The sequence below is a fragment of the Rosa chinensis genome, chromosome 3, assembly GCF_002994745.2.
Source record: "Rosa chinensis cultivar Old Blush chromosome 3, RchiOBHm-V2, whole genome shotgun sequence".
In the NCBI taxonomy this organism is placed as follows: Eukaryota; Viridiplantae; Streptophyta; class Magnoliopsida; order Rosales; family Rosaceae; genus Rosa; species Rosa chinensis.
The window spans coordinates 1259035-1282319 of record NC_037090.1 but is presented as its reverse complement, the minus strand read 5'-3'; the positions used below and the strand labels follow the sequence as shown (position 1 = coordinate 1282319).

At 38.0% G+C, this 23285-nt stretch overlaps 3 protein-coding genes across 13 annotated transcripts; 2 read left to right on the top strand and 1 right to left on the bottom strand.

Moving 5' to 3' along the window:
- The first annotated feature begins 2354 nt into the window (after window positions 1-2354).
- On the top strand, window positions 2355-8273 carry LOC112195267 (diphthine--ammonia ligase). Of its 7 annotated transcripts, none has more exons than XM_024335640.2 (12): window positions 2355-2580; window positions 3455-3526; window positions 4008-4087; window positions 4265-4490; window positions 4576-4608; window positions 4978-5060; window positions 5265-5337; window positions 5461-5803; window positions 5913-6244; window positions 6436-6773; window positions 7355-7694; window positions 7878-8273. In XM_024335640.2, the coding sequence occupies exons 1-12, from the start codon at window positions 2503-2505 to the stop codon at window positions 8088-8090; spliced, it is 2211 nt and encodes a 736-aa protein (XP_024191408.1). In that variant the 5' UTR covers window positions 2355-2502; the 3' UTR covers window positions 8091-8273. The 7 variants fall into 7 exon arrangements, with proteins under 7 accessions (XP_024191408.1, XP_040373070.1, XP_024191409.1 ...); XM_040517136.1 differs by having other exon boundaries at window positions 2422-2580; window positions 3994-4113; XM_024335641.2 differs by having other exon boundaries at window positions 2423-2580; window positions 3384-3526.
- Window positions 8274-12410: 4137 nt separating this feature from the next.
- Window positions 12411-16238, top strand: LOC112192172. 2 transcript variants are annotated; one of them, XM_040516289.1, is made up of 3 exons: window positions 12411-12539; window positions 13038-14961; window positions 15556-16238. In XM_040516289.1, the coding sequence occupies exons 2-3, from the start codon at window positions 13375-13377 to the stop codon at window positions 15937-15939; spliced, it is 1971 nt and encodes a 656-aa protein (XP_040372223.1). In that variant the 5' UTR covers window positions 12411-12539; window positions 13038-13374; the 3' UTR covers window positions 15940-16238. The 2 variants fall into 2 exon arrangements, with proteins under 2 accessions (XP_040372223.1, XP_024187526.1); XM_024331758.2 differs by having other exon boundaries at window positions 12426-12804.
- Window positions 16239-18191: 1953 nt separating this feature from the next.
- On the bottom strand, window positions 18192-22274 carry LOC112193726. Of its 4 annotated transcripts, none has more exons than XM_024333956.2 (9): window positions 22119-22274; window positions 21170-21708; window positions 20316-20653; window positions 19795-20044; window positions 19529-19694; window positions 19349-19451; window positions 19122-19253; window positions 18774-18989; window positions 18192-18685 (listed from the first exon to the last, which is right to left on the bottom strand). In XM_024333956.2, exons 2-9 carry the CDS (start codon window positions 21399-21401, stop codon window positions 18407-18409), a joined length of 1716 nt encoding a protein of 571 aa, XP_024189724.1. In that variant the 5' UTR covers window positions 21402-21708; window positions 22119-22274; the 3' UTR covers window positions 18192-18406. The 4 variants fall into 4 exon arrangements, with proteins under 4 accessions (XP_024189724.1, XP_024189727.1, XP_024189726.1 ...); XM_024333959.2 differs by lacking the exon at window positions 22119-22274 and adding an exon at window positions 22053-22104; XM_024333958.2 differs by lacking the exon at window positions 22119-22274 and adding an exon at window positions 21820-22003.
- Window positions 22275-23285: the final 1011 nt, after the last annotated feature.

Here is a 23285-nt window from a genome sequence, read left to right as displayed (position 1 = left end):
GGGGTTTTTGATTAATTGAAGTAACAATTGAAAGAGAATTGCAGCCGAAGAAAGGTATAGAGCACTGGTCAGGCCACTATGGCTCTAATACCATGCTAGAAATTCATATCATGGTAAAAATGATGAAAACCTAAGCTGAACAACCAAGGAATCAGAAGACGAAGAAGGAACAAAGTTAACTGATACGATATTTCTCAATAGTAATTGTACTGACTTCTCCTCACTACAATTTTCAGAGGAAGTAGAAAAGATGATTACAACTAGTCTTTTAATACTGTCTTCCTAACTAATTTCTCCAACTTCTCCATTGGCAATCTAAGGCTCTATTGACTTAACATGTTCATGTGCCGATGTGAAGATACTCCCCCTCCACCATCTGTGACTCCACTGATCTCAAATCATCCAAAATTTGTTCGTTACAAGTCAAATAGAAGTCATGGAGCTCAGATATCCAGTTTTCTGATGCGGATTGACTGAGAATGAGGGTCTTTTTCAACTCGGCAACAGTGGAGAGCAGGTTGACATTGACTTGAATTGTTTCCATTGGCAGAATTACCTTCACCATCCATTCCGGCTGTCGGCATAGAAGAATCACATCGCCATCACTAATCCCAATGACTAATGGAGGCGTCAACGAGTAAGTTTAATTCCATGTTTTAGGTTTGTCTGATTTTTTACATCGAACTTGTACAAAAATGTAGACCTAATTCGTCATGATACTTTGATTTGTAGGAATGATGGGGCTGGTATGGTAATCAAGATGCTCCTGCTGTTGTTGATGGAGGTTTCGTTTAAGTTCCATATGTTTAGTTTTCTCTGATTTCACATGGAACTTGTACAAAAACGTAGCCCTAATTGTTCATGTTATCCTGATTTGTACAAATTTCAAATTCATTGGCAATCCAACAAAAACTTACTACTGAGAGCATTACCAACTTTATAGAAGGGAATCAACACATTGAACTAACCTTTTTAAGTAGGAAGTTTTATGGCTTGGATATGCAACACAAGACATTGTGGTCACAGTGGGAAAAGCACCAGTTGAATAGTTGTCAGGAACACCCCGGCCCTTATTTACTTTTCTATTTCTGATTATTTATTTTTACTAAAGTTTGTAAGTTATTACTTGTTTAGTGGTTTCATTTTTACAGAAGTGTAAGAGAGACCCAAACATACCTCAAGCAAACCAATAGAAAAATTGAAAGAAAACCCAAAAAAAAAAAAACAATCGAAAACCAAATTAATGGAAACTTAACTCCAAATTACAAAATCACAATTAGGTAGGCTCACCTTTACGTAATTTGGCAAAACTGAGCCAATAATTTTTTCCTCTTTTTGAGACTGATTTTGCTCTTCTCTTCTTTCTGAGTTCGGTCAGTCGTTTTATATGAAGCCACATATAATCTAACAACCTCCCACGTCATTCCCAGTCTCCGTTTATATTGAGTTTGTGCGTCTTGTAGTTATGCCCTCGTATGCGGATCGTGGGCGACTGCATGCCAAATCCATCTATCCTCCGGACTTCTTAAACTCATGGGAATTTTACAAATTAAAACTACTAGACCGATTGCATCCGACAATTTGTGATTCGCATTTAGTTTGAAGATTTAAGCTCTCTTTCTCCATAGATTTTGATTTGATATTTGGACCTCCATCTTTTTTCAGTTATTATTAAACTTTGTCAATTCATATAAAAGACAAATTAAGACAAGGAGAGAAAAAGAGAGAAAAAAAAAATAAATACTCTTCTTACCTCCCCATTAATATAAGTTACCTAAAACAATTAAGTAAAAATAATTAACTTCTATACATGGCCGAATTGACCCCTCATTTGATACAAAAGTTAATTTAAAACAATCTGATTTGGAATTTTCTTAATCTAAATTCATAGAATATTTTAGTGTGTTATTACTAGTTAAGATCCAAAATCTACTCTTTTTTTATTTAGATTTAGGATAAATTTCAGTTTAGTACCATGTGGTTTGGGGGTAACATCATGTCAGTCCCTGCTCTTTCAATTTGATCAGCAACACCCCTGTGCTTTCAATTTCAATCAGCCGTGCCCAAATTTTACTGTTCCGTCCAATTTAAAAGTTAACTTTGACTGAATTGACAAAGTAAAATTTGGACGGAACAGTAAAATTTGGGCACGGCTAATTGAAATTGAAAGCACAGGGTCTTGCTGATTAAATTGAAAGAGCAGGGACTGACATGATGTTATTCCCAAACCACAGGGTGCTAAACTGAAATTAATCCTTACATTTAATTATATATTGCGACTGATTATTATTTGAGTATGTAAATACAAAATGCTTGATAATCACAGAAATAAAAATGTAAACAGTAGGAGTCTCTCCAAAGTCCAAATCAGTAGAGACTGGAGAGTAAACCCCGTGGAGGCTTGGAAAGGTAAACAAACTAAATGCACAGACCCTAAAACCCTAGCCATCCCAAAACCCCAGAAAAGCTCTAAGCTTTAGGTTCTGCGCTGTTGCTGTGGAGATGAAGGTGGTGGCTTTAGTAAGCGGCGGCAAGGACAGCTGCTATGCCATGATGAAGTGCCTCCAATACGGCCACCAGGTACTTCACCCCCTTCCTTTATCTTTGTTTTGGTTCAGTTGAAAGTGGCTCAAAAACCAAATAAAGATTGAAACTTTTGGATTCTGTTGTACTGTTTTTCTCTTGTGGCTATCTGGGTATTGAGTGAAATGTGAAGAAACCCAGCTCAATTTGAGCTAAGTTTGCTGATGGGATTGATGGCATTGAATTTGATGAATGGTGCTGTGTTTTTTTTTTTTGCTGGGAGTTTCTGTAATTCTGTGAGGTCTATTTGGTTCCTGGGAAATCTAGGAGAGTTGAAGGAAGGAGCATAAAGTTTGTTCCTTTTTCGGGTTTTGGTAACTGGGTTTTAACTTTCTTGTGTCTTGGGTTCAATTTTGTTGGGTGATTATTGGTTAAGTGAAAGTAATTGGAAGACATGGATTAGCCAAGCTGTTTGAGCTAGAATTGGATGGAAATAAGTAATACTAGTGGTCAAAATGTGTTCTACTTTGCAAACTAATGTGGCAGCTTAGGTGAGAGTTTTATTTTTAGATTTGGATTAGCCATGGGCAGCATGGTGTGCTTGACATGCAAAATCGGCTGTCATGTCAGCCAAATGTTGTTAAACTCTTTTTGCATTCATCATTTTCATCCAGTTGCCTTGGGTTGGCAACAAAGCAAAACTCTTTTGATGGGTTGGTAGGAAGCTGAAACTTGCCAGGCTTGAGTATTGACTAGTAAACATTTTTGTTTGGTGCTGTGATAATACTTATCCAAGAGAAACATTAATAATAGTACCCGTCTATACTTTGTGTTTTTTACTTCATTTTTTTTTTCTGCAGAAGATGAAAAGGGAAGTCTTTGTAATTTAATTTATCAATGCTTGAAGATTGACATGTGTGCTATTACCCAGATTGTTGCTGTGGCAAATTTGATGCCAGCTGATGATTCGGTGGACGAGCTTGATAGTTACATGTATCAAACTGTAAGCCTCCTTCCACTTGTCTATAATTCACCTTATTTGAATGTTTCTTCATTCAAAAACCAAGAGTTAAGTTCTGTACGTCTGTATGTTAAAACTTAATGGTCATCAACAGATCATACACAAAACTAGGAGATTGAGAGAAATGAGAAACTACCATTGTTTCAACAGATGGGAAGCATGCATTGTCCACTCTGGAGTTGGTTATATATGCATTGCACTTGTGTGAATAGCCAAGTTTCCCAGGTTTCTTCAATAATAAGAATAATCAATAATTTAGTACAGTTTAAAATTGTATATTCTTTATACGTCAATGGAGATTTCAGATAACTCCTTATTAGAGAAAGATGTGTGCATTCAATGTTGCTTTTTTCACAAGTAATTCAGATTTAGCAGTCTCTAGTAAAAGTAAAGCTGGTGATGGTATTCATGTAATGTCATTAATTTATCTACTACTTGTTGAGCTATAGATCACTTCTCTCAGGTTGGGCACCAGATAGTTATCAGCTATGCAGAATGCATGGGAGTGCCATTGTTCAGAAGGCGAATACAAGGATCCACAAGGCAAGCCTTCTGAGAAGGGTATTTTGGTATATCTTATGTTGGCGAAGTTGAAATTTCTATTCTTCTTGGTCACTGATTCTTTCCTGCAAAAAAAGTTCTATATCCGGTTTATCCACTTGATGACTTTTTCATGTAAAACATATTTTAATTTTCCAATGGCTTATGTATATTGTATAGGCATCAGAAGCTTAGCTATAGAATGACTCCTGGCGATGAAGTCGAAGATATGTTTATTTTGTTAAATGAAGTGAAACGACAGATTCCTTCTGTCACTGCTGTATCTTCTGGTGCTATTGCATCAGACTACCAAAGGCTGCGGGTGGAAAGTGTCTGTTCAAGGTTAGGTCTTGTTTCTCTAGCATACTTGTGGAAACAAGATCAGTCTTTGCTCCTTCAAGAAATGGTAATTTGTTTTAGCAAATTAGCAATATAAATATATTCAATTAATCATATGTGTGTTTTAACTTTATAACCTTTCTGCCATCCAGATAACTAGTGGGATTGTGGCGATTACAGTGAAGGTAAAATATTCTATTTAACTTCCCATAATGCATCCTTCAACTTGAAGCTTTGAATTTTTTGTTTCGTGCCTTACCTGGTTTTGCATGCCTTTCATCTTCTCTGTGAATAAATGGAGAAAATTAGACTTTTAGTACAAAATAAACTAATTGTCATCTTAATGCCTGTCAATATAGTATCTCTCGATAGAATTAATCCATGCATTACAGTGGACACCAGTTTTAGCTTTCCACTAGAGTGGACCATGTGAGAGTTAAAATCAGTCAAATCATCTCTGACCATATGCCATTGTCTTACATTGAATGAAATGATATACACGTTTATTTGGATGGTTTTACGGATTGGAGATTAATATTATCTCTCTGTCATAGGTTGCTGCCATGGGGTTGGACCCCTCAAAGCACTTGGGCAAAGAAATGTCAGTGTTGCAGCCGTATCTGCATAAGTTGAAAGAGTACGTCATCTATTTCGTTTATGTGGGTGGATGATGTATAGTTATACGTTGATATTGAAATCATGTGGAAATGTCATTGAAACTTCAGTAGAAAGAATCCATCACTCTCCTCCTCCTATAGAGTCAAATTCCTTTATCACCTTCCTTGTTAGTAGTTTGAGCATAATCCAAAAATCAGTTTCTTGATATTAAATTCCTTGGCAGGTTATATGGTATTAATGTATGTGGTGAAGGAGGGGAATATGAAACGTTAACACTGGATTGCCCTCTCTTTGTTGTAAGTTTATCTCATCCCTCATCCTATAATTAAAATTACAAATTGGAATTTGTTTTGGTCATTGTATCTTTGCATTTTGACTATTGATACTTTTGCCTTTTACACAAAAATGCAAATCTCCAGAATGCTCGAATCATGCTTGATGAGTCTCGAGTAGTAATGCACTCTTCTGATTCCATAGCTCCAGTTGGGGTGCTTCATCCGGTGGCTTTTCATTTGCAAAGTAAGGCAGAGTCCCATTCTTTGGAGAGCAATGACAATGCTCATGAGATCTGTGGAGAGAGGGTGGGTTCTCTATTTGAAGTGCAAGGAGACACACAAGCATGTGATGCCATTTGCCAGGCTGATGCTGCAGTGGATGTCTTAGTTAAACTTCCTGAACATAAACTTCACATTTCAAGAACACAAAAGGACGATACATTTTCTATTTGTTGCTGGTTGCAAGATTCTTGTACAACTTCTGCAGGTATTATATCTGCAGTTGCATCCTCCGCAAGTGAATTTCTTCATCCAACTTAGGTTATTGCATTCTTTGCCCTTCAGACATAATGATTACATTTAGTGTTGAATTACAGGTTTGCAAGAAGACCTGGAGGCTGTTCTGAAGAAAATTGAATCACTACTCGTGGAATATGGTTTTGGTTGGGAATATGTGCTCTACATTCATCTTTATATTGCTGATATGGGTGGGTTTTCTACAGCAAATGATACATATGTGAGATATATAACCCAGGAGAAGTGCCCGTTTGGTGTTCCATCTCGCAGTACAGTTGAACTACCTTTGTTGCAAGTGGGTTTAGGTAATGCATACATGGAAGTTCTAGTTGCTAATGACCACACCAAAAGAGTTCTGCATGTACAAAGTATATCTTGTTGGGCACCCAGTTGTATTGGACCTTATAGCCAGGTAAAGCATATATTTTTAGCAAATACAGAATTATATATTGCTTGTATGTCAGGCTTGCCTTGCTGACTTTTGGCACCTTTGCCTACTCTTTTTTCGTTTGTTCCTGCAAAACAGTGTTTTTGGCATTTTTGATGGTACAAAGTTCCATGAATTAATGTGGTGATTTAAAGTTCCAATTGATTTGTTTGCAGGCAACTTTGCATAAGGAGATACTTCACATGGCTGGACAATTAGGGCTCAACCCTCCCACAATGACTTTATGTGATGGAGGTGTCATGGATGAGCTAGCAAAAGCACTGGACAATAGTGAAGCAGTGGCAAAAAGCTTTAACTGCTCAATATCTAATTCCACTATTATGTTTGTCAACTACTGTTCAACTAAAATTCCGCTGTCGGATAGATTAAATCTTCATGACAAGCATAAAGCTTTCCTTAAACAAACGAGGGACTTCAATTCGGATAAAGGAAGCAATTCTGAAGCATTGGAACCCATTTTCTTATATGTCCTTCTCCCGGATCTGCCAAAAGGGTAATTGACTATATGTCTGAGTTGGCCTTCTCTTTTTTCATGTTATGCACTCAGGAGTAGTATATATGTTCCTTATTTGGTATAGTTTTAGTTCATGATGATCACTTGTCAACTCTCATTATGCTAGTCATAAATTGTTTGATGTATCTGAAACATAAGTTTAGGATAATTTTATATGTTCCTTGCTTTAGTATAGTGATCTATCTGAAACATAACTATAGTTTTTGAAAAAAATGGAAAAGTTCAACTTCATGCTTTATTGTTTCTGGTATTAGTGTAATATAAATTAATGTATAGGAACAAATAATATAGTTACAGAGTTATAACTCGCAAACTTCTAATGTCCACTTAAATTTAGGACCTTATGGATCTAATGTAAAGCCTAAAGTTTCCAACATAGATTGAAGTGAATCTGTCTGGTAGTCCTTGATTTGCAGACAATTATACATCTCAGTAAAGTTAAGTTGATACAGTATTGTTTCTTTGTATATGTTCTGTATCTTTATCATTACACCTGAATGCACTGAAATTGGATGAACTATGAATATAATCAGGTGTGCCTTCTGTTTTTGACATTGCAGGGCGCTTGTAGAAGTTAAACCTGTTCTATTTGTTGCAGAAGATATTGAAGCAACAATTAGGGATGTGAAAGACCAATCTCACTCAAGATCCACTGGTTACTGGGGTTTTCAACATGCAAATTGGCATGATTCCTGCATTCAAAAGTGCATTGTTCCTGAAAAGTTATGTGCAGTTGTTTTGTCTGTGAGTAGCGAACTTGCTGCCATGATCTGTGACAAGGACAAAGGGGATCATCAAAATTCTGTCATAGGAAGGCAGATGGATAGAGTATTAAGATTTTGCTTATATCTTCTTGATAAGATTATCATGGAGAACGATTTTGGTTGGGAAGACACTATGGTACGTCTTGTGACTAACACACTTGTTAATTGGTTAAGTTCCATCTTGGATTTTGTTCAGTGTTTTGTTTTGAAGATTTTACCTGAATATGTCTCAACTCTAGTGCTTCTGCTTCTATTATCTTAATTCTCTTTACATGTTTGCAATATTGTTTTTCTTACTCGCCGTCTTCTCCGTGTGTAGTATTTGAGGTTCTACTTTCCAACTAGTCTTCAAGTGACTCTGGATGCACTGTCTTTCATGTTGACCAATGCATTTAGTGAATTTGCCGAGATGAATCGGAATATCAAGATTGGCAAGGACCCCATCTTCAACCTAGTTCCTGTCTTAGGTGCTGGGAAGTCTTCAGCATCAATGAATGATATCATCACCTGTGAACTATTGGCTCGCAAGTGAGCTTCAAACCAATGTTTGGTGCAAATATTGAACAATTTTGTACTGTTACCTCATAATCATACCATGTATCTGATGCTTGTGACAAAAACTGTCACCTAATTTTGTAATCAAATTTCATGAATCTCTATACAACTAATGTTATTCCTCGATAATTACAGTTTATTCAAGAACGAGTTATGTTCAGTCCTCTGACTACTATTCATCTGAGATAATGCTATCTTACTGGCCTTGGTTGGCTTATTTCCAACGACAGAGCCTCAGGAGTCAAGACTGATGTGTTTGCATTAGTACAACCATTACTGATGGCTAAATGTCTTGTCGTACACCTTTTTGTTGAATAAAATTAAAAATACTTATGGCTTTGTTGCCATACGTACAAGTGTGGTTGCCATCATAACATCATTTCAAATCATGTTCCTATTTCCTGACAAACACATTATGATTGCAGTGTTTTAGAATCCGAATAAACAATCATTTTACCAAATAATTATCATCATCATAATTTTTTCAGCGGTTATCCATTATACATGTCTTTCTTTCTTGTTCACAAACTCCGAATAATGTGGTTCTGAAGAAAAATCGAAGATCATGTATCATCGTTTATCAAGAACGTTGTATTCGACTATTCGATTGGTCATAGTCAGATGATCAAATGGTTCCCAATTTGACATTTTTTTACAATGATGATTTTTAAAAGATGAACCGTTCAGACTATTGGAAAATATCGTGAAGTAGCTTGACAATGCAACATCACAATACCTCCCAAAAATATAATACTTTGAAAAGACCCCTCTCAAGAATAGATCTATTCCTTAGCATTGATTTAGATTTATTATGAAACAGTGGCAGTTGCCTGTGTATAACTTCATATACCAGTTAGTACGTGCAGCTAGCCGGTGCTTCTGATGAGCTAGCCAAACTTTGATGTGGAGGTGACCTTACTTGTAAGGACCTGTCTGACTAGGACCAGCAAGGCTCCCTCCAAAGGTCCGAAAGTCCCAGAGGCTCTTAATTGAATTTGAAGGCAATCAAAGTTCAAAGCCATCTTGTAGGTGGTCACAAAGCACAGAGAACCATGCAAAGCAATTAAGTGCCAGCTTCTTTGTTGCCATGGCCAAAGTGTGGGGGCTTTCACTCTGAAAAAGCCAAAACAAAAGGTTATAATTCTAGTTATGAGCCAATGAGCCATAGCCTGGAAGCCACATGCTGGGGGGGGGGACCATACGAATCATTATACGAGTCTTCCTTCCATTGCTGGTATTGGAGGGCAAGAAATGTACTTAGCATGAAGTCTGTGGGGTTTCAGTCACAGTGGTGAAGCAGTAGTAGTAGTTGAGAAGCTTCAAGGGACATAAAAATCACTAGCAATGAAATCCTACGGCCGGCCGGCCAGCCTCAGATCTGGCTATATGGACCAAGGCCTAGCTAGCTTGTATATAACTATATACACTAATAAAATACAAGGAAAAAAGAAAACTAAGAAATTAAGAAAATGGTAGTTATTAAGAATAACTTTTATTTAATTAAAAGATGTGTATTGTGTATAAGATGCGAGAATTTTACAAATTTTATGATAAATGGTCTATCAAGAGAGTTTTCATTACTTCAAAACAACGAAACTTGACTACTTATTTTGCTTATAGTTGAGTTGTTAACTTGTTATTATCTTAATTTGTAATTCGTCAAACAATTTATCATTATTTCTTAGCACTTCACTCACTCCCTCCCTCACCATTGTTTGCCTCTATCAAAACCAAAGCAGAGTTGTTTGATTCTTAGAAATCTTTTGCTCAATGGAGAATCGAGGAAGTTTTATTCTTGAACACAAAACGAAGAAATGTGGCTTATTTTACTTTTCAAAATTCTGTTATCTTAACTTATAATTTTTCATTATCTCTTTACGCGCCACTCATCCTCACATCTTTGCTGACTTTATCAAAGCCTCTTACTTCTACTCCAATGCATAGACTTCTTACACGACTGTTATGCAACTGGCTGCCGTGAGAACGATGTTGGTCGTTAGGTTAGACTTTGATGTGAGGCTTAGATGGATCCAAGTAGTCCTAATCGTAAGTGGGTGATACAAATTCTTTAGAGCAAATTAAGGCAAAGTTAATATTGGCAACTTAGCTAACTGTCGGTTTTCCAAATTAATTATAGTCTAATAAGCCAGCTGCTCAAATCCTATTACCTAATTTTTAAATAACAGGGTGCAGTTGCACACTCTAATAACCTTATATACTGAAACATGAGTGGGGCATAAACACAATAATAGGGTATTATATATATATGCCATAATCCTTGGAAAGGAAACATATGTCAAGTTGTGTTTGGTGACAATGAAGATCACCAAGCTCTTTAGTTTAATTGTTAAGCTTTTTTTGAACAACTCCCATTGCTTCTTGTCTAAGTTGCTATTGTTTATTGCGACAATCGTCTTCATTTACAATCATTTACTATTATTTCCGTCGAAGAATATGATATACTCCATATCCACTCATTTTTAATTAGATCTAATGATAAGAAAACACAAGATTGTTTTATTTCAAAGTATTATAGAATTTGCAGTTACAAAATATTGTTTCAAATCTATAAATATAGTATTTTGTTATTATGCATTAAAAAGTTCATTTTTACACTAGAAAAATCAACGCATTGCGGTTAAAAGCAAGAGTTTGCATTAGAAGTAAGAATGCTTTATACATTTTACATGTACAATCATAACACTAAAGTTTGTGAATGCTTAACCAAATAGATTGAAATTCTATGGACCACCACTCTTAAGCCTAACGATAGCACCCATAGATAAAAAGAAAGAGGAAAGTAATCGCCGCCTTATTTGGATTACGGTGACCTCACTAACTGTCAACACCAAACTTGCTGCCAAACTAGTCGTGTTAGATTCCACGAAAAATTAGCTAACAAAACCTAACGCTAGACCTAGTACTCGTGTTTTTTTAGAGAGTAAGTCATCTTCCAGTTCTCGCAAAACTTTTCTTTTTAGTTTTAATCACTCACATTTAGATTTAATTTTCAGTGGCACACAACTGCTCGTTCATAATGGAGGATGTTTTGGTACCTAGGGGTGTTGATGTAGGGCCTAGCTTTGCTAGGCCGGGAGGCCATATGCCACTGGTAGCTCCAGGATTCGGTGGTTCCAAGAAGATGGGCGCTCCCATAATCGTGGAGAAAGCTGTGAATGCTAGTCCTGAGGCGGGGGGTATGCAGTTTCTTATGGCCCAGGGGGAGAATGTTGTGGCATTTTGGAGGTGCTTCCAGCCTCGATTAGGACTGGGAAAGAGGTGACTCAGGTGAAATTCTCTTTGGTGCAAGTGTTGCCGGTAGGGAGGAAAAGAAAGGCAGGATCCAATTTGGATCGGTTTGGGAAAAAGTACCTCGCTTTTCCTAACTCGTCACTTGAGGTTGAAGACAATGTCTCCTTGGTTTTGCAACATAAGAATGGTAGGTTGTTGATTTCTCCGAAGAAGAAGAAGGATGGGCGTCCCAAGGGAAGCAAGAATAGAGTGAAATCCACTGAGGAACAGGATGGGAAAACTATACGCAAGTATAAACGTCGGGGAAAAGCGTTATCTTTTGATTCACATCCCCAAGTTCATGTTGCTGAACAACAGGATGTAATGCTGAAGGAGGAGAGTGAATCGCCTCATTTGGTGGAACCTGCTGCGGTGGAGGTATCGGTTGAATGTGATGGTTTACATTCTGCCATTATTTCAATTTAATTTTTGTTTGGGTCGCAAAAATCAGTGCCTTAGTTGATTACTTTTATGTCTTGTTTCGAAGTTTCTTAGTTTTTGTTATAATAAAGATGCGTGAATTTACCAAAATGTGAGTGTACTCGGGATTTTGTGGGAGTTTATTCTTCTAGAATAGGTGTTCATGAGATTCTAAGAGACGATTCTTTCTGATGACCCCATATGGGTGTTTCGTTATTGTACTGCTTTCTAGATTATAATGAGATGACTGATCTATTTCTGTAAAAAAAAAAAAAAAAAAATTAATTTTCAGTATCCGATAAATGATCTCAAACCTTATTCTTTTCCTCTCCTTACATTAAATTACTAGTTGTAAAGTGGTTGCAGACTGTTTGAAACCGTACTTTGAAACTACCTAACCTAACCTAACCTATGGCAACAGTGCATCCTCCACAGCAAAAAACAAAATAACTGTCATTCAATTATAGCAATAACGACTTTCCAAAATGGAAACTGCTTTTTTACCAATCCCATGTAAAAAAAAACAGAAACTTAATTACCATCTACTGGAATGGCAGGTAAGTAATTCACCCCACAAAGCAAGGCAAAAGCTCTAGTCTTTGCTCTAAAGCTGCGAAAACAGAGCAAAAGCAAAAGTGAAGAGACTTCAACCTGGAAAAACAGAACAGGAGAGATAGAGAGAGATCTGAGGTGTGGGGGAGAAACACTGAGTCAGGTACCGAGTTGGGTCTTGTCCTCTTAAAACAGTTTGTGAGTGAACATAGGCACAAGGATTTGAACCAAGATCCTGACCGTTGGATCCCCCTATCTGACACCAACCGTGGGATTGAAGCCCACAACCCATTTCATCGTCATCATCTCTCTCTCTCCTCTCTTACTGATTCAACAGTTGAATTGGGAGCCCACACCAGAGAGAAAGAGCTGAGCTTTCACTCCAAAACCCAATCCAAGTTTCTTGCTTTTTTTTTTTTTTGGGTCAGGTGAATTTTTCTTGTTCAAGAAAGTCAATTTGTGATTTGGGTGTGGAGAAAAGTGAGATTAGGGGGGGTTTTGGGAGATGGGATTTGAAAATGTAGGCAAATTATGGTGGCTATGTGGATCAGTTTTTGTTTCCAAGCAGAAAGTTTTGATTTTTGATTTGTGGGTTTTGATGGGTTTACTGTTGTGTGCTGTTTTGAGCTAGAAAGTTTGAATCTTTTGTGTTCTTTTACAGATTTGGAGCTTTGTGGCTGCCTTGGTGGAGCTGAGGATCGGGAGATTGAGATGAAAAAGTGGTGAAAGCTTTGGCAATGGTGAGGAAATCAAGTGTGATTTGAATTTGAATTGAATTATTGAGAGGGGGTTTGTGTTAAATTATCTGGGTTTTGGGAATTATTGGGGTTAAACTGTAGTGAGAAAACCCCAAGTGGTTGTCTGTGGTTTTTAGAATCGTGAAGTTTAGTGTATGAGTACTACCTATTTAGATTTGAGTTCCAAAGCTTTAGTTCAACAAAAATGGAAGGAGCATTAGCTTAGGAACTGAGAGAATAGTAAAGCAATATATATAAGCAATGGAAGATTTTTCCAAATATTCCCATAGTCCAGCTCATTTGGCGGTTGCACGCCGTGACTATACTGCCCTTAAGCGCATTATCTCTACCCTCCCCCGGCTTGCCAAGGCTAGTGAAGTAAGCACTGAAGCTGAGTCTCTTGAGGCTGAGCTCCGAGCTGATTCTGTCTCAGCTGTCATTGATCGTCGTGATGTTCCTGGTCGTGAGACCCCTCTGCATCTTGCAGTGCGTCTCCGGGATCCAAACTCAGCAGAGATTTTGATGGCTGCTGGTGCTGATTGGAGTCTTCAAAATGAGAATGGTTGGAGTGCTCTCCAAGAAGCAGTGTGCACTAGAGAGGAAGCCATTGCTATGATTATTGCACGGCACTACCAACCGCTTGCCTGGGCCAAATGGTGCCGTAGACTTCCCCGTATTGTTGCCTCTGCAAACCGTATTCGTGATTTTTACATGGAGATAACTTTTCATTTTGAGAGCTCAGTCATCCCGTTTATTGGTCGAATAGCCCCCTCAGATACTTACCGCATTTGGAAGCGTGGTTCTAATCTCCGTGCCGATATGACTCTTGCTGGTTTTGATGGGTTTCGCATTCAAAGGTCTGATCAAACATTTCTTTTTCTTGGAGAGGGCTACTCTTCAGAGGATGGTAATGTGAATTTGTCCCCTGGTTCTTTGATTGTTCTAGCACATAAGGAAAAAGAAATCACAAATGCTTTGGAAGGAGCTGGTGCCCAACCGACTGAAGCTGAAGTTGCCCATGAAGTGGCCTTGATGTCTCAAACGAATATGTATAGGCCAGGCATTGATGTTACTCAGGCTGAGCTTGTTCCCCATTTAACCTGGAGGCGACAGGAGAGGACGGAGATGGTTGGAAATTGGAAGGCCAGAGTTTTTGATATGCTTCACGTGATGGTGAGTGTAAAGTCTAGGCGGGTTCCTGGGGCTATGACAGATGAGGAGCTATTTGCAGTGGACGATGAAGAAAGGGTGGCAAATGGTGGTGACAATGATGAATATGATGATGTATTAACCGCTGAGGAGAAGATTCAGTTGGATTCTGCACTTCGTATGGGACACTCTGATGGTGTTTGTGAGGACGAGGATAGTGGGGTAACTGAGAGCCATGAAAATAGTGCAGGCACCTTTGAGAATGGTGAACTCAACGGTGTTAGTAAGGACAAGAAGAGTTGGTTTGGTTGGAACAAGAAAAGTTCAAAGGGAAATGATGATTCTGAAGATCCAAAGCTTTTGAAGAAGTTCTCAAAGTTGGCTCCAGAAGGTGGCAACCCGAAACCACATGATCATCAAAAACCATCATCCGAAGTTCCTAGAGATGATATGACAGATGCCAAGAAGGGAAAAGACAAAAGCAGTAAGAAGAAAAAGAAGAAAGGATCTAATGAACCTAAGCATGAGAGTGAGTATAAAAAGGGTTTGAGACCCGTCTTATGGTTGACTCCAGATTTCCCTCTGAAAACAGATGAGCTTCTTCCCTTACTAGACATCTTAGCAAACAAGGTCAAGGCTATAAGGAGACTCAGGGAGCTTTTGACTACTAAACTGCCCCATGGCACTTTTCCTGTCAAGGTAATCCAAAAGCTCCAGCTTAATAGTTTTTTTTTTTTTTCAGTTATTTGTTCTGCTTGGTTGATTAAGCAATAGCTTTAGGTACTCTTTCCAGATTCAGTATAGCTCACCTGTATATTAGGAATAGATGCATACTAATGTTAAAATATTCCAAATGAAGTCTACTCAGTGATTGATGAGGAAAAGAATTTCTATGTTTGTATGTGCTTAGGATGGTAGTTATTGTCCAAAACCTCTAGTGATTACATCACCTAATGAATGTTAATTTATGCATTTTTGGTTGGGAACTGTCCGTCTTCAAGTCAGTTCAAAGCGCTTGCTAGGTCCCTTTGGATGACTAATCTATTCGTAACAGGAAAGTTTTATTATTTTGTACCATTATAAAGCATGTTACAGTCACAAAAAGATTAGTTGACTAATGGGGAATATGAAACTGAACTGTGAGAACTAAAGTTAGTCATACAATCATTTTCATCCGTTGGCTGTTCTGTTGATGAATCACGGCTCTAATTGATTAACATCGTGTAATTATTGGGTTTACCATATAGAGAATCTTCCGCTTCTACTTTTCAATGTTGCATTTCTCTACTGCAGGTTGCCATCCCTATTGTTCCAACAATACGAGTTCTCGTAACTTTCACAAAATTTGAGGAGCTTCAGCCAGTGGAGGAGTTTTCAACCCCTCTCTCCAGTCCAGCACATTTTCAGGATGCAAAGTCGAAGGAATCAGAGGGATCCTCATCATGGATTTCATGGATGAAAGGGACCCGTAGTGGGCAGTCAAGTGACAGTGATAGTCACAGATATAAGGATGAGGTTGACCCCTTCCTCATACCTCCCGACTATACCTGGGTTGATGCCAATGAGAAGAAACGCCGCATGAAAGCCAAGAAAGCCAGGAGCAAGAAGCACAGGAAACATGCAACAGCGAAGAGTAGTGATGCGACGCATCAAGCAAACGAGGATGTTGAAGAATAGTTTCCACATGAATCAATCTTACTCTGCCTCTGCTGATGGACTCAGTGGGACAAAAAATGTGGTAAGCCTCATTCTTGTGCAGTCCTGACCTTTATTCTTCCCTTTGAATACAATTTAGGCTATCAATTGTTGATTTAGAAGAAGGGTATCTTCTTCAGTTGTTGTATTGTTATGTGATGTGAAATCGGAAAGGAACCCACTTCCCTTTTTTCCATTAGCTCTCCTTTCCTGTTTATCTCCTATTAATCTTTGTATCTAAAGTTTCCTTTATCAAATTCGCATTTTTTGTGTTTGGTAAACCATCTGTCTCACTCCTGTTTGTATGCATTTTGCAAGCCATAGTTATGATTCTGTTTCTTTTTCATTCTTCAAACAAAACCAAGAATGAAAGATGAGATGGTGAGGAAATTTCACCTTGAGTCGAAGGCTCGAAGCATAAATGTTTGAACACTATAATATGACTGTAGTAACACATTAATAAACACAAGTCCGAGTCCAAATCAAATCAAACTCAACATGAAGGATAGAGCTCAAGAGTTTAAGACCAATAAAAATTAAGTATGGTACGTCGTAGAGATCAGAGACTCTTGCTGATAAATGAGTTATTACGCGTGGTACGTCCTTGTTCGACCAGAGTGCTTTAGCTTATATAAACAAAACCATGCAAAACCCTAATCATCTGCTGCCGCCATGACCCCATGCACCAGTTCACCGTCAAAATCCTCCACCACCACCATTAACGATCTCCCAGATTTGTTATTGGTTGAAATCCTCTCTCGACTTTATCACTGTAAAAAAGTCCATCGATGCAAGTGTGTGTCCAAACTTTGGTGCACTCTCATCTCCGATCCTTATTTTATTTGCCGATTTCTATGTCTCCGGAGAAAGCTATTTCTATCTTCTGCTCTAGCTCTGATTCCCCAAGCCCAAAAGGATAAACAGCACATAACATTACTCCTACTTACTATGAAGATGTTGTCAAAACGACACCATTTGGTATCATGGAAGGAATCACACCTTTTTTCTTTCCTCCCTGGTTTGCAAGGTCATGATGATCACAAAGCTTTTGTGCTAGGGTTTTGTAATGACCTAGCCCTGTGGTGCTATCGACACGATTACTACGTCTGCAATCACTACAACAAGCAGTGGGTCCGTCTTCCTCCCACAATCTGGACAGGAGGACCGGTAGGGTTCATTTGTGATCCCTACTACTACTATAAGGATGATCAAGATGGCACTAATATTAGTGTTAAGGTTAATGCCGACTGTAGGTGGAGGGTTGTGAGAATCCTTCCAAATCCAATATTACTACATGGTTTTAACGTGGAGATCTTCTCTTCCGAGACGGGTCAATGGAGAGTGTACAAGTGGGCTAATGTGTTATGCCCACAACAAGACTTTAGCTCATTCCAAACTAGAAGTTCAGGTGTTGCTTACAATGGAAAGTTGTATTGGTGGATTCATGACGGCTTTACTGTTGAGTTAGATCCCTTTAGTGTTGGTACTAGTAGTACCGGTGAAGGAACTATCAATAAATGTCGTTTCATTGATTCCTTCAAAGAGAGATTTAATGGACCAATGCACATTGGTTTGTGCCGAGGGCGTTTGCGGATGTGCCTTGGTCATATTGCTCTTGGTGTTCATGCTCCATTCACTATTTGGGAGTTGAAAGAAAACAAAGGAAATGGAACTTTGGAATGGTGTTTGGTGTCGGACCAAATTTTTCTTCACCAGATGGTTCCCAAAAGTCGTTTAATCAGTATACGCAGAGAGCGCTATGAAGTGTTTACTGTGATAGGTTTCCATCCAGATGAGGAGGATGTCTTGTACTTTACAATCATTGACTATGTAGTGATGTGCAATGTTCGTGAGAAGACCTTAGAGATTGCTGCAGAGATTCCATCTCGAGAACTAATTTGGGGCATGGCAGGCGCCTTCCCGCTGTTCCAACCACATTGGCCGACACCAGTTTCCAAACTAGATTACTAATCGGAATGTACACCACAGCTTAAGTGGCCTTTTGTGGAGGCTGTGGAATGATCTTGGAAGTTAGGCAATGGAAGAGGCACATAAACTAGTTACTGGTTTACTACCTCAACTTATATCAGGTTATCAGTATATATTTAAAGCAACTCAATGTTATGCATTATATATATATATACTTGCACAAAATTTTGAATTGCATATATTTGCTCCACACCGCACATTCCAAGTTTCCTACATCATGAAGGAAATAGGAAAAGACGAAACTCTTAAGTCAAAAAATTTTGTTTGTCCATTTACGCATTTAGATATACATAAGAAGTAGGTGTAGGTGGTTACATTACATGAATAAGTGATGGAGATCAGAGATGTATACTCTCCTTCATTCATGTGCACAGAACAACAAAATTGTTGACCTAATCAACTAACTATTTACATATTTATGCAACCCTATCAATTCCCAGCTTAGATGAATCAGAACTTCCTACCAGAAACGGTCCTTGTTGACGCTCAAATATCCAGCCATAACTTTCCCTCCGGTGTTTCTCATTCCATCTATAAGGAAGCACCAAGTAGAACCCAACGCTCCAATGAAAAAGTCAGCTTCGGTTGCCATCAAGAAATTGACAAGCGGGTAGTTCGTGCTGGTTTTTCTACCAAGACTTGTTTCATAAGCAGCCATTGTCATGTTTCCCACTTGACGTGTCACATTTGTGTAGTAGAAGTCCCAATGAGGGTATCCTTTAGATTTATCAATCACTTCCTGGTTGAGGTTTAAGCATAACCATGAGTTCTATAGTCTATAAGGAAATTGATGTTAATGGAAAATTTGGCATGCTAGAAAATTGGACCTGCATTTCAGTGGAAAGCCAAACACTGTTGAGCTGTGGAAATCGCTTTCTAATGCGGCCAGCAAGACTCATGTATTCTTGAAATTCAACTACCTTCATTTCACATGCTTTGTCTCCCATCCTTACATGCATGCTCAGTAGTGGCCTAGGCATCCATGGCTTGTGATTAGACCAAACAAACTCTTCAATATCTGACCTTTCATTCACTGTAACATCCTGTGACAAAAGACTCAGAAATTGAATAGGACAGCTTCAAGAATCATGAGATCAATATATGATTCCAAATTTTATTCTATGACCCGTCCTGCAAGAAAATCAGGGCAGACTTTAACTATAAAATTAACGTGCCACCTTGGACCATTCCCCCTCGAAATTTCTGACTACCATATCGGCAGCTTGCTTTCCAAATGCCGCATGGCGAGCAACATTCAGCAAGTCACATGTGTACTCGGTTTGAAATCGCATCAAGTATCGTACTGCCTGCCATTATGAAACAATTCACAAGTCGGTATGGAAAATTAAAATGACATTCATCCAAAACTTTAACAAAACAGACCACCTGTTTAGGAGATTACCTGTGCTCGCCACCACCTTCGATCCATTTTGCGATGATAAGCAATCAAAGTCCCATTTATTTCTGTTGTTGGTTGCAAATGACTCCAAGGATCACCCCATATTCTGCATCAAATAATTAGCAAAATGACACAAGGAGAAGTGAGATAAAAATGATAATGTAAGTTAAGGAATTTTGATACCTAGGTGTTCGTCCAGCCCATATTTCCTTTGAAGTATAATTATCTTTTGCCTTGATGGTGCCACTTTTCCAGGCATCTTCACTTTCTATAAGCTCCAATGCACGATTTCGACATTCTAGAGATGTTTCTGGGAAAAAATAACAGGACCATCTGGAGCGGGACGAACCTATGAGTAAATGAAACTTATCACCAATACTTGAATGTTTGTTGTCTTATTATTCCATTAGAACTAATGAGATGAGATTGTTTTTATAGCTATATTATACCTTTGCAACCATCATGGTCAGCTCGATTAAAGTAGTTGGTAACAAGGACCCTTTTTTCCTTCATTGCAATAGCAAGAACTCCACACATTCCAGCAATCTGGGCTCCAATACCCAATCCAGGTAATCTTTCCCAGTCAGCTACGAGAAACTTTACACTAGGATCCCAGCAGTTCAAAGGATGCTGATGCAGCCATATGTCTCGTTGCACTTTTCGTGTTGACGGGTAATTTTCTTCGTCAGACCCTGTAATCTACAGAAGCTTTCATAGTTATAACAAGATTGCAGAACACCATCATCTTAGCTCACTAAGACAAGGTCGTGAGATTGAGGACTCAGACATTTAACTTCATTTGTTGCTTATATCCAGTATATACAATAAAATAAAATGTAAATATATAGACATAAATTGACTCATGTAGATGCATGTGTACAAATCATAAATAATGCACAGTTGCATTTGACCTATATACTGACTCTAATAAACAGTGTTATTGGATTTTGAATGCTAACTAGGAACATACCCAAGGAGCATAAGCAGTTTCAGACATAGCTTGATTCCTAAAATAGCTAGACTGCTCATTTGTTGCAGCTGTTGGATGGCTCTCATTCTCGGGATGTTTATCAAGGCGCTTGTGTACTTGTCCTTTCAACTTGCAGTTTTCCAAATGAGGGGTGTTTGGCACACTGGATCTGTTTAGTCCATTTCTCTGCAAGTAATCACTTTTTCCGGAATCTGATTCAGTTAGTAAAGCACTCCAAGCTGAATACAATAATGAGGCTCTCTCACTATTGATGGTTTCTTCACTTCCAAGCGAATCGACTACCACTCTCTGTGTTATCATTGGTTCAGAACTGCAGTCTGTGCATGTAAACGTATCTTTAATTCAGCACCACAGACTAAGCTTTCGCAAATTATTTTGGATTTTGGATTAGACTATTCAAAGCATACCAATGACTGAAAACCGATTACATGTTTTCTTCAACTTAACTACCTGAACTGGGTTCTGTTTGAAGCATATCAGTACAGATTGTGAATAGAATTATTATAGTAGATATTCAACTAGCTAATAACTATAGTCAAAGCTAAAAAACTGAAATGAACCAGATGTTGATTCTCAACTTTTGTTGCACTTTTTAATACTTCCCATCCTGTTTTCTCACCACATTTAAATTTAAAGTGTTTCAGAACTACCTAATTCATTAAGTTAGGCAAGTTATACTTCCTGAAATCTATCATTGCATAATTGTTCCATTCAAGTGTCCTTTGATTTAAATCAAAGGCAAATAGAGAAAACAAAAGCAGAAATGATCAGAGTCTAGTGAAAACAATAATGACAACTAATTAAAGAGTAGACAAGGAGAAAATTTCACTCACTGATGAACTCTGAGCTTGAGTGCCCAGCTGAAGCACCCTCAGCTATGGTCGAAAACGAAAACCCACCAAACTCAAAAGTACCAAATGAAGTGAGAGCAGCCATAAACAAAGAAGTAAGACAGATTCCACAGAGCAAACCCACCACACAGATTTGACATGGAAATGAACTCCCCATTTGCAAAGCCTTCTGTGAAACCACTCTCTCTATAGACTTCTGATTTAATGGTTCCATAATAACAACAACAATCTTGCTTCTCCTTTTTGCTCTCTCCAAAATCAAAGAACCCAAGAGATACCTTAACCCTTTTATCACCAAAATTCCATGACACGCCACCTAACTCATAACTTCTATCACATGAAGCAAAGATCTTTCTACTTTTGCACAAGTGGTTTTCACAAGCAGCAAAGCATGGGGAAATAGGCTTACTTGTTCCAAAGTCCAAACTACCAAAGAAGGAACAATGATCACAAATTTTTTCGATCTCAGCCGTCGATTTCACCTTTAAACTCTACTTGGTCCACCTCCATCTTCCTTCCAACTGCAAAAGTAAATGAACTTTCCTATCAGAAAATGCAAAACTCATGCCCCATAAACTCCAATACTACTCAAAAACAGCAACTTCTCACAAGAAAACCTGAAAATTGTTCACCTTTTCTTGCAGAAACAATGAAACAAACACAGACCCTATTACCATATTTTAAACTACAGAAACAAATTCAAGACTTTAAGAGATAGATATGCATGAAACAAACGTTACAGAGAACCCGTGAGGTAAAAAACCAAAATAGAAAGAATCCAAGAGTAGATAGTGCAGAAGCAAAAAGAACAAAACAAAACACGAAACAGAGCTGAGAAGAGAGCCCCATGCAGAAAGACACATACCACAAAAGAACAAAGCAACTAATCAGAGACACCTCAAATTCCCGAAACAAGAGACAATGTGATTACCTTGAAGAACTTGGAAAACCAAGATTATCAGCACCAGAACTCAAATGGGTACCTCAGAAAATCCAAGAAAGGACCACACATTCATTGCTTCCAAAGTTCCAAGGGTTTTAGAGAGAGAGAGAGAGAGTAGTTAGTGGCATTAATTGGCGAGGTGTCCATTTTAAGCAGAAACAGACATTTCATACTGTTCTGAATAACCGCAGTCAGTCACTCATATTTTGTTAAAGATTTTTCGTGTGCTACATCATCAGCTCACAATCATTCACTACCTGTCAGTGTCAGTTCACAGTGACACGTGGCACGAACCCATTAGAAAGAAACGTGGCTCATTTGGTGAAGTGGAGTAACTTTATCATTTCTCATCACCACTTCATTGGTCCTTGGTCCCTCTCTAGTTAAATCAAGTTTGATCATTATCCCTTTCATTATGATAAACAAAGCTTTGAATCCAAGACTGGACATAAAGCTCTAAACCCTAGTCGAAAAAAAAAAAACAAGACAAAAAGCTCTAAACTTATAAAGATAAGAATTTGATTAGATAATCTAATCATTTTGCTTGTTATAGACTTGAAACTTACACCTTTAGCCACTTTTATCTCTGTTTTATGTATAATTTTTTTTAAAAATACCTTCCTTCACAGATCGTGAACTTCTTTCTTCGCAGAAGAAGCAACAACTGTGTCTTTTCTCTCACTGTTTTTTGGTCCTTATGGTGAAGGAGGTAACATCTATTGAGTATTTTTAATCAAGAAGCAAATATAAAATATTTACCAAAGTGTAACTTGGTGAGCAATCAATTAAGTGTCCCTTGCTAATCACACGCGTCCAAAATGGGATGAAAGTTTTACATATTTTAACACATAAGAAAGACTCAAATACACGTTTTTGCTTCGTCTAATAGTTATTATGAAATTAAACATTATCATGGGTAGTTGTAATAGTGGGTAAAAAAATCAATACCAATACAAATTGCAATGTTCTTTTCTTTTTTTATTTAATCAAATTGTTTATCATACTCGGGGGTACACATAGTTAATATTACCTTAAATGAGATTAGATTAAATTAAGACTAGGTTAGTAGATAGTACCTAACTTTGAAGAGCAAAATGAAAAGTGACACGTGTTGCAAAGTGACAAACATAGACTGGACCCACTTTGATCCCCAAT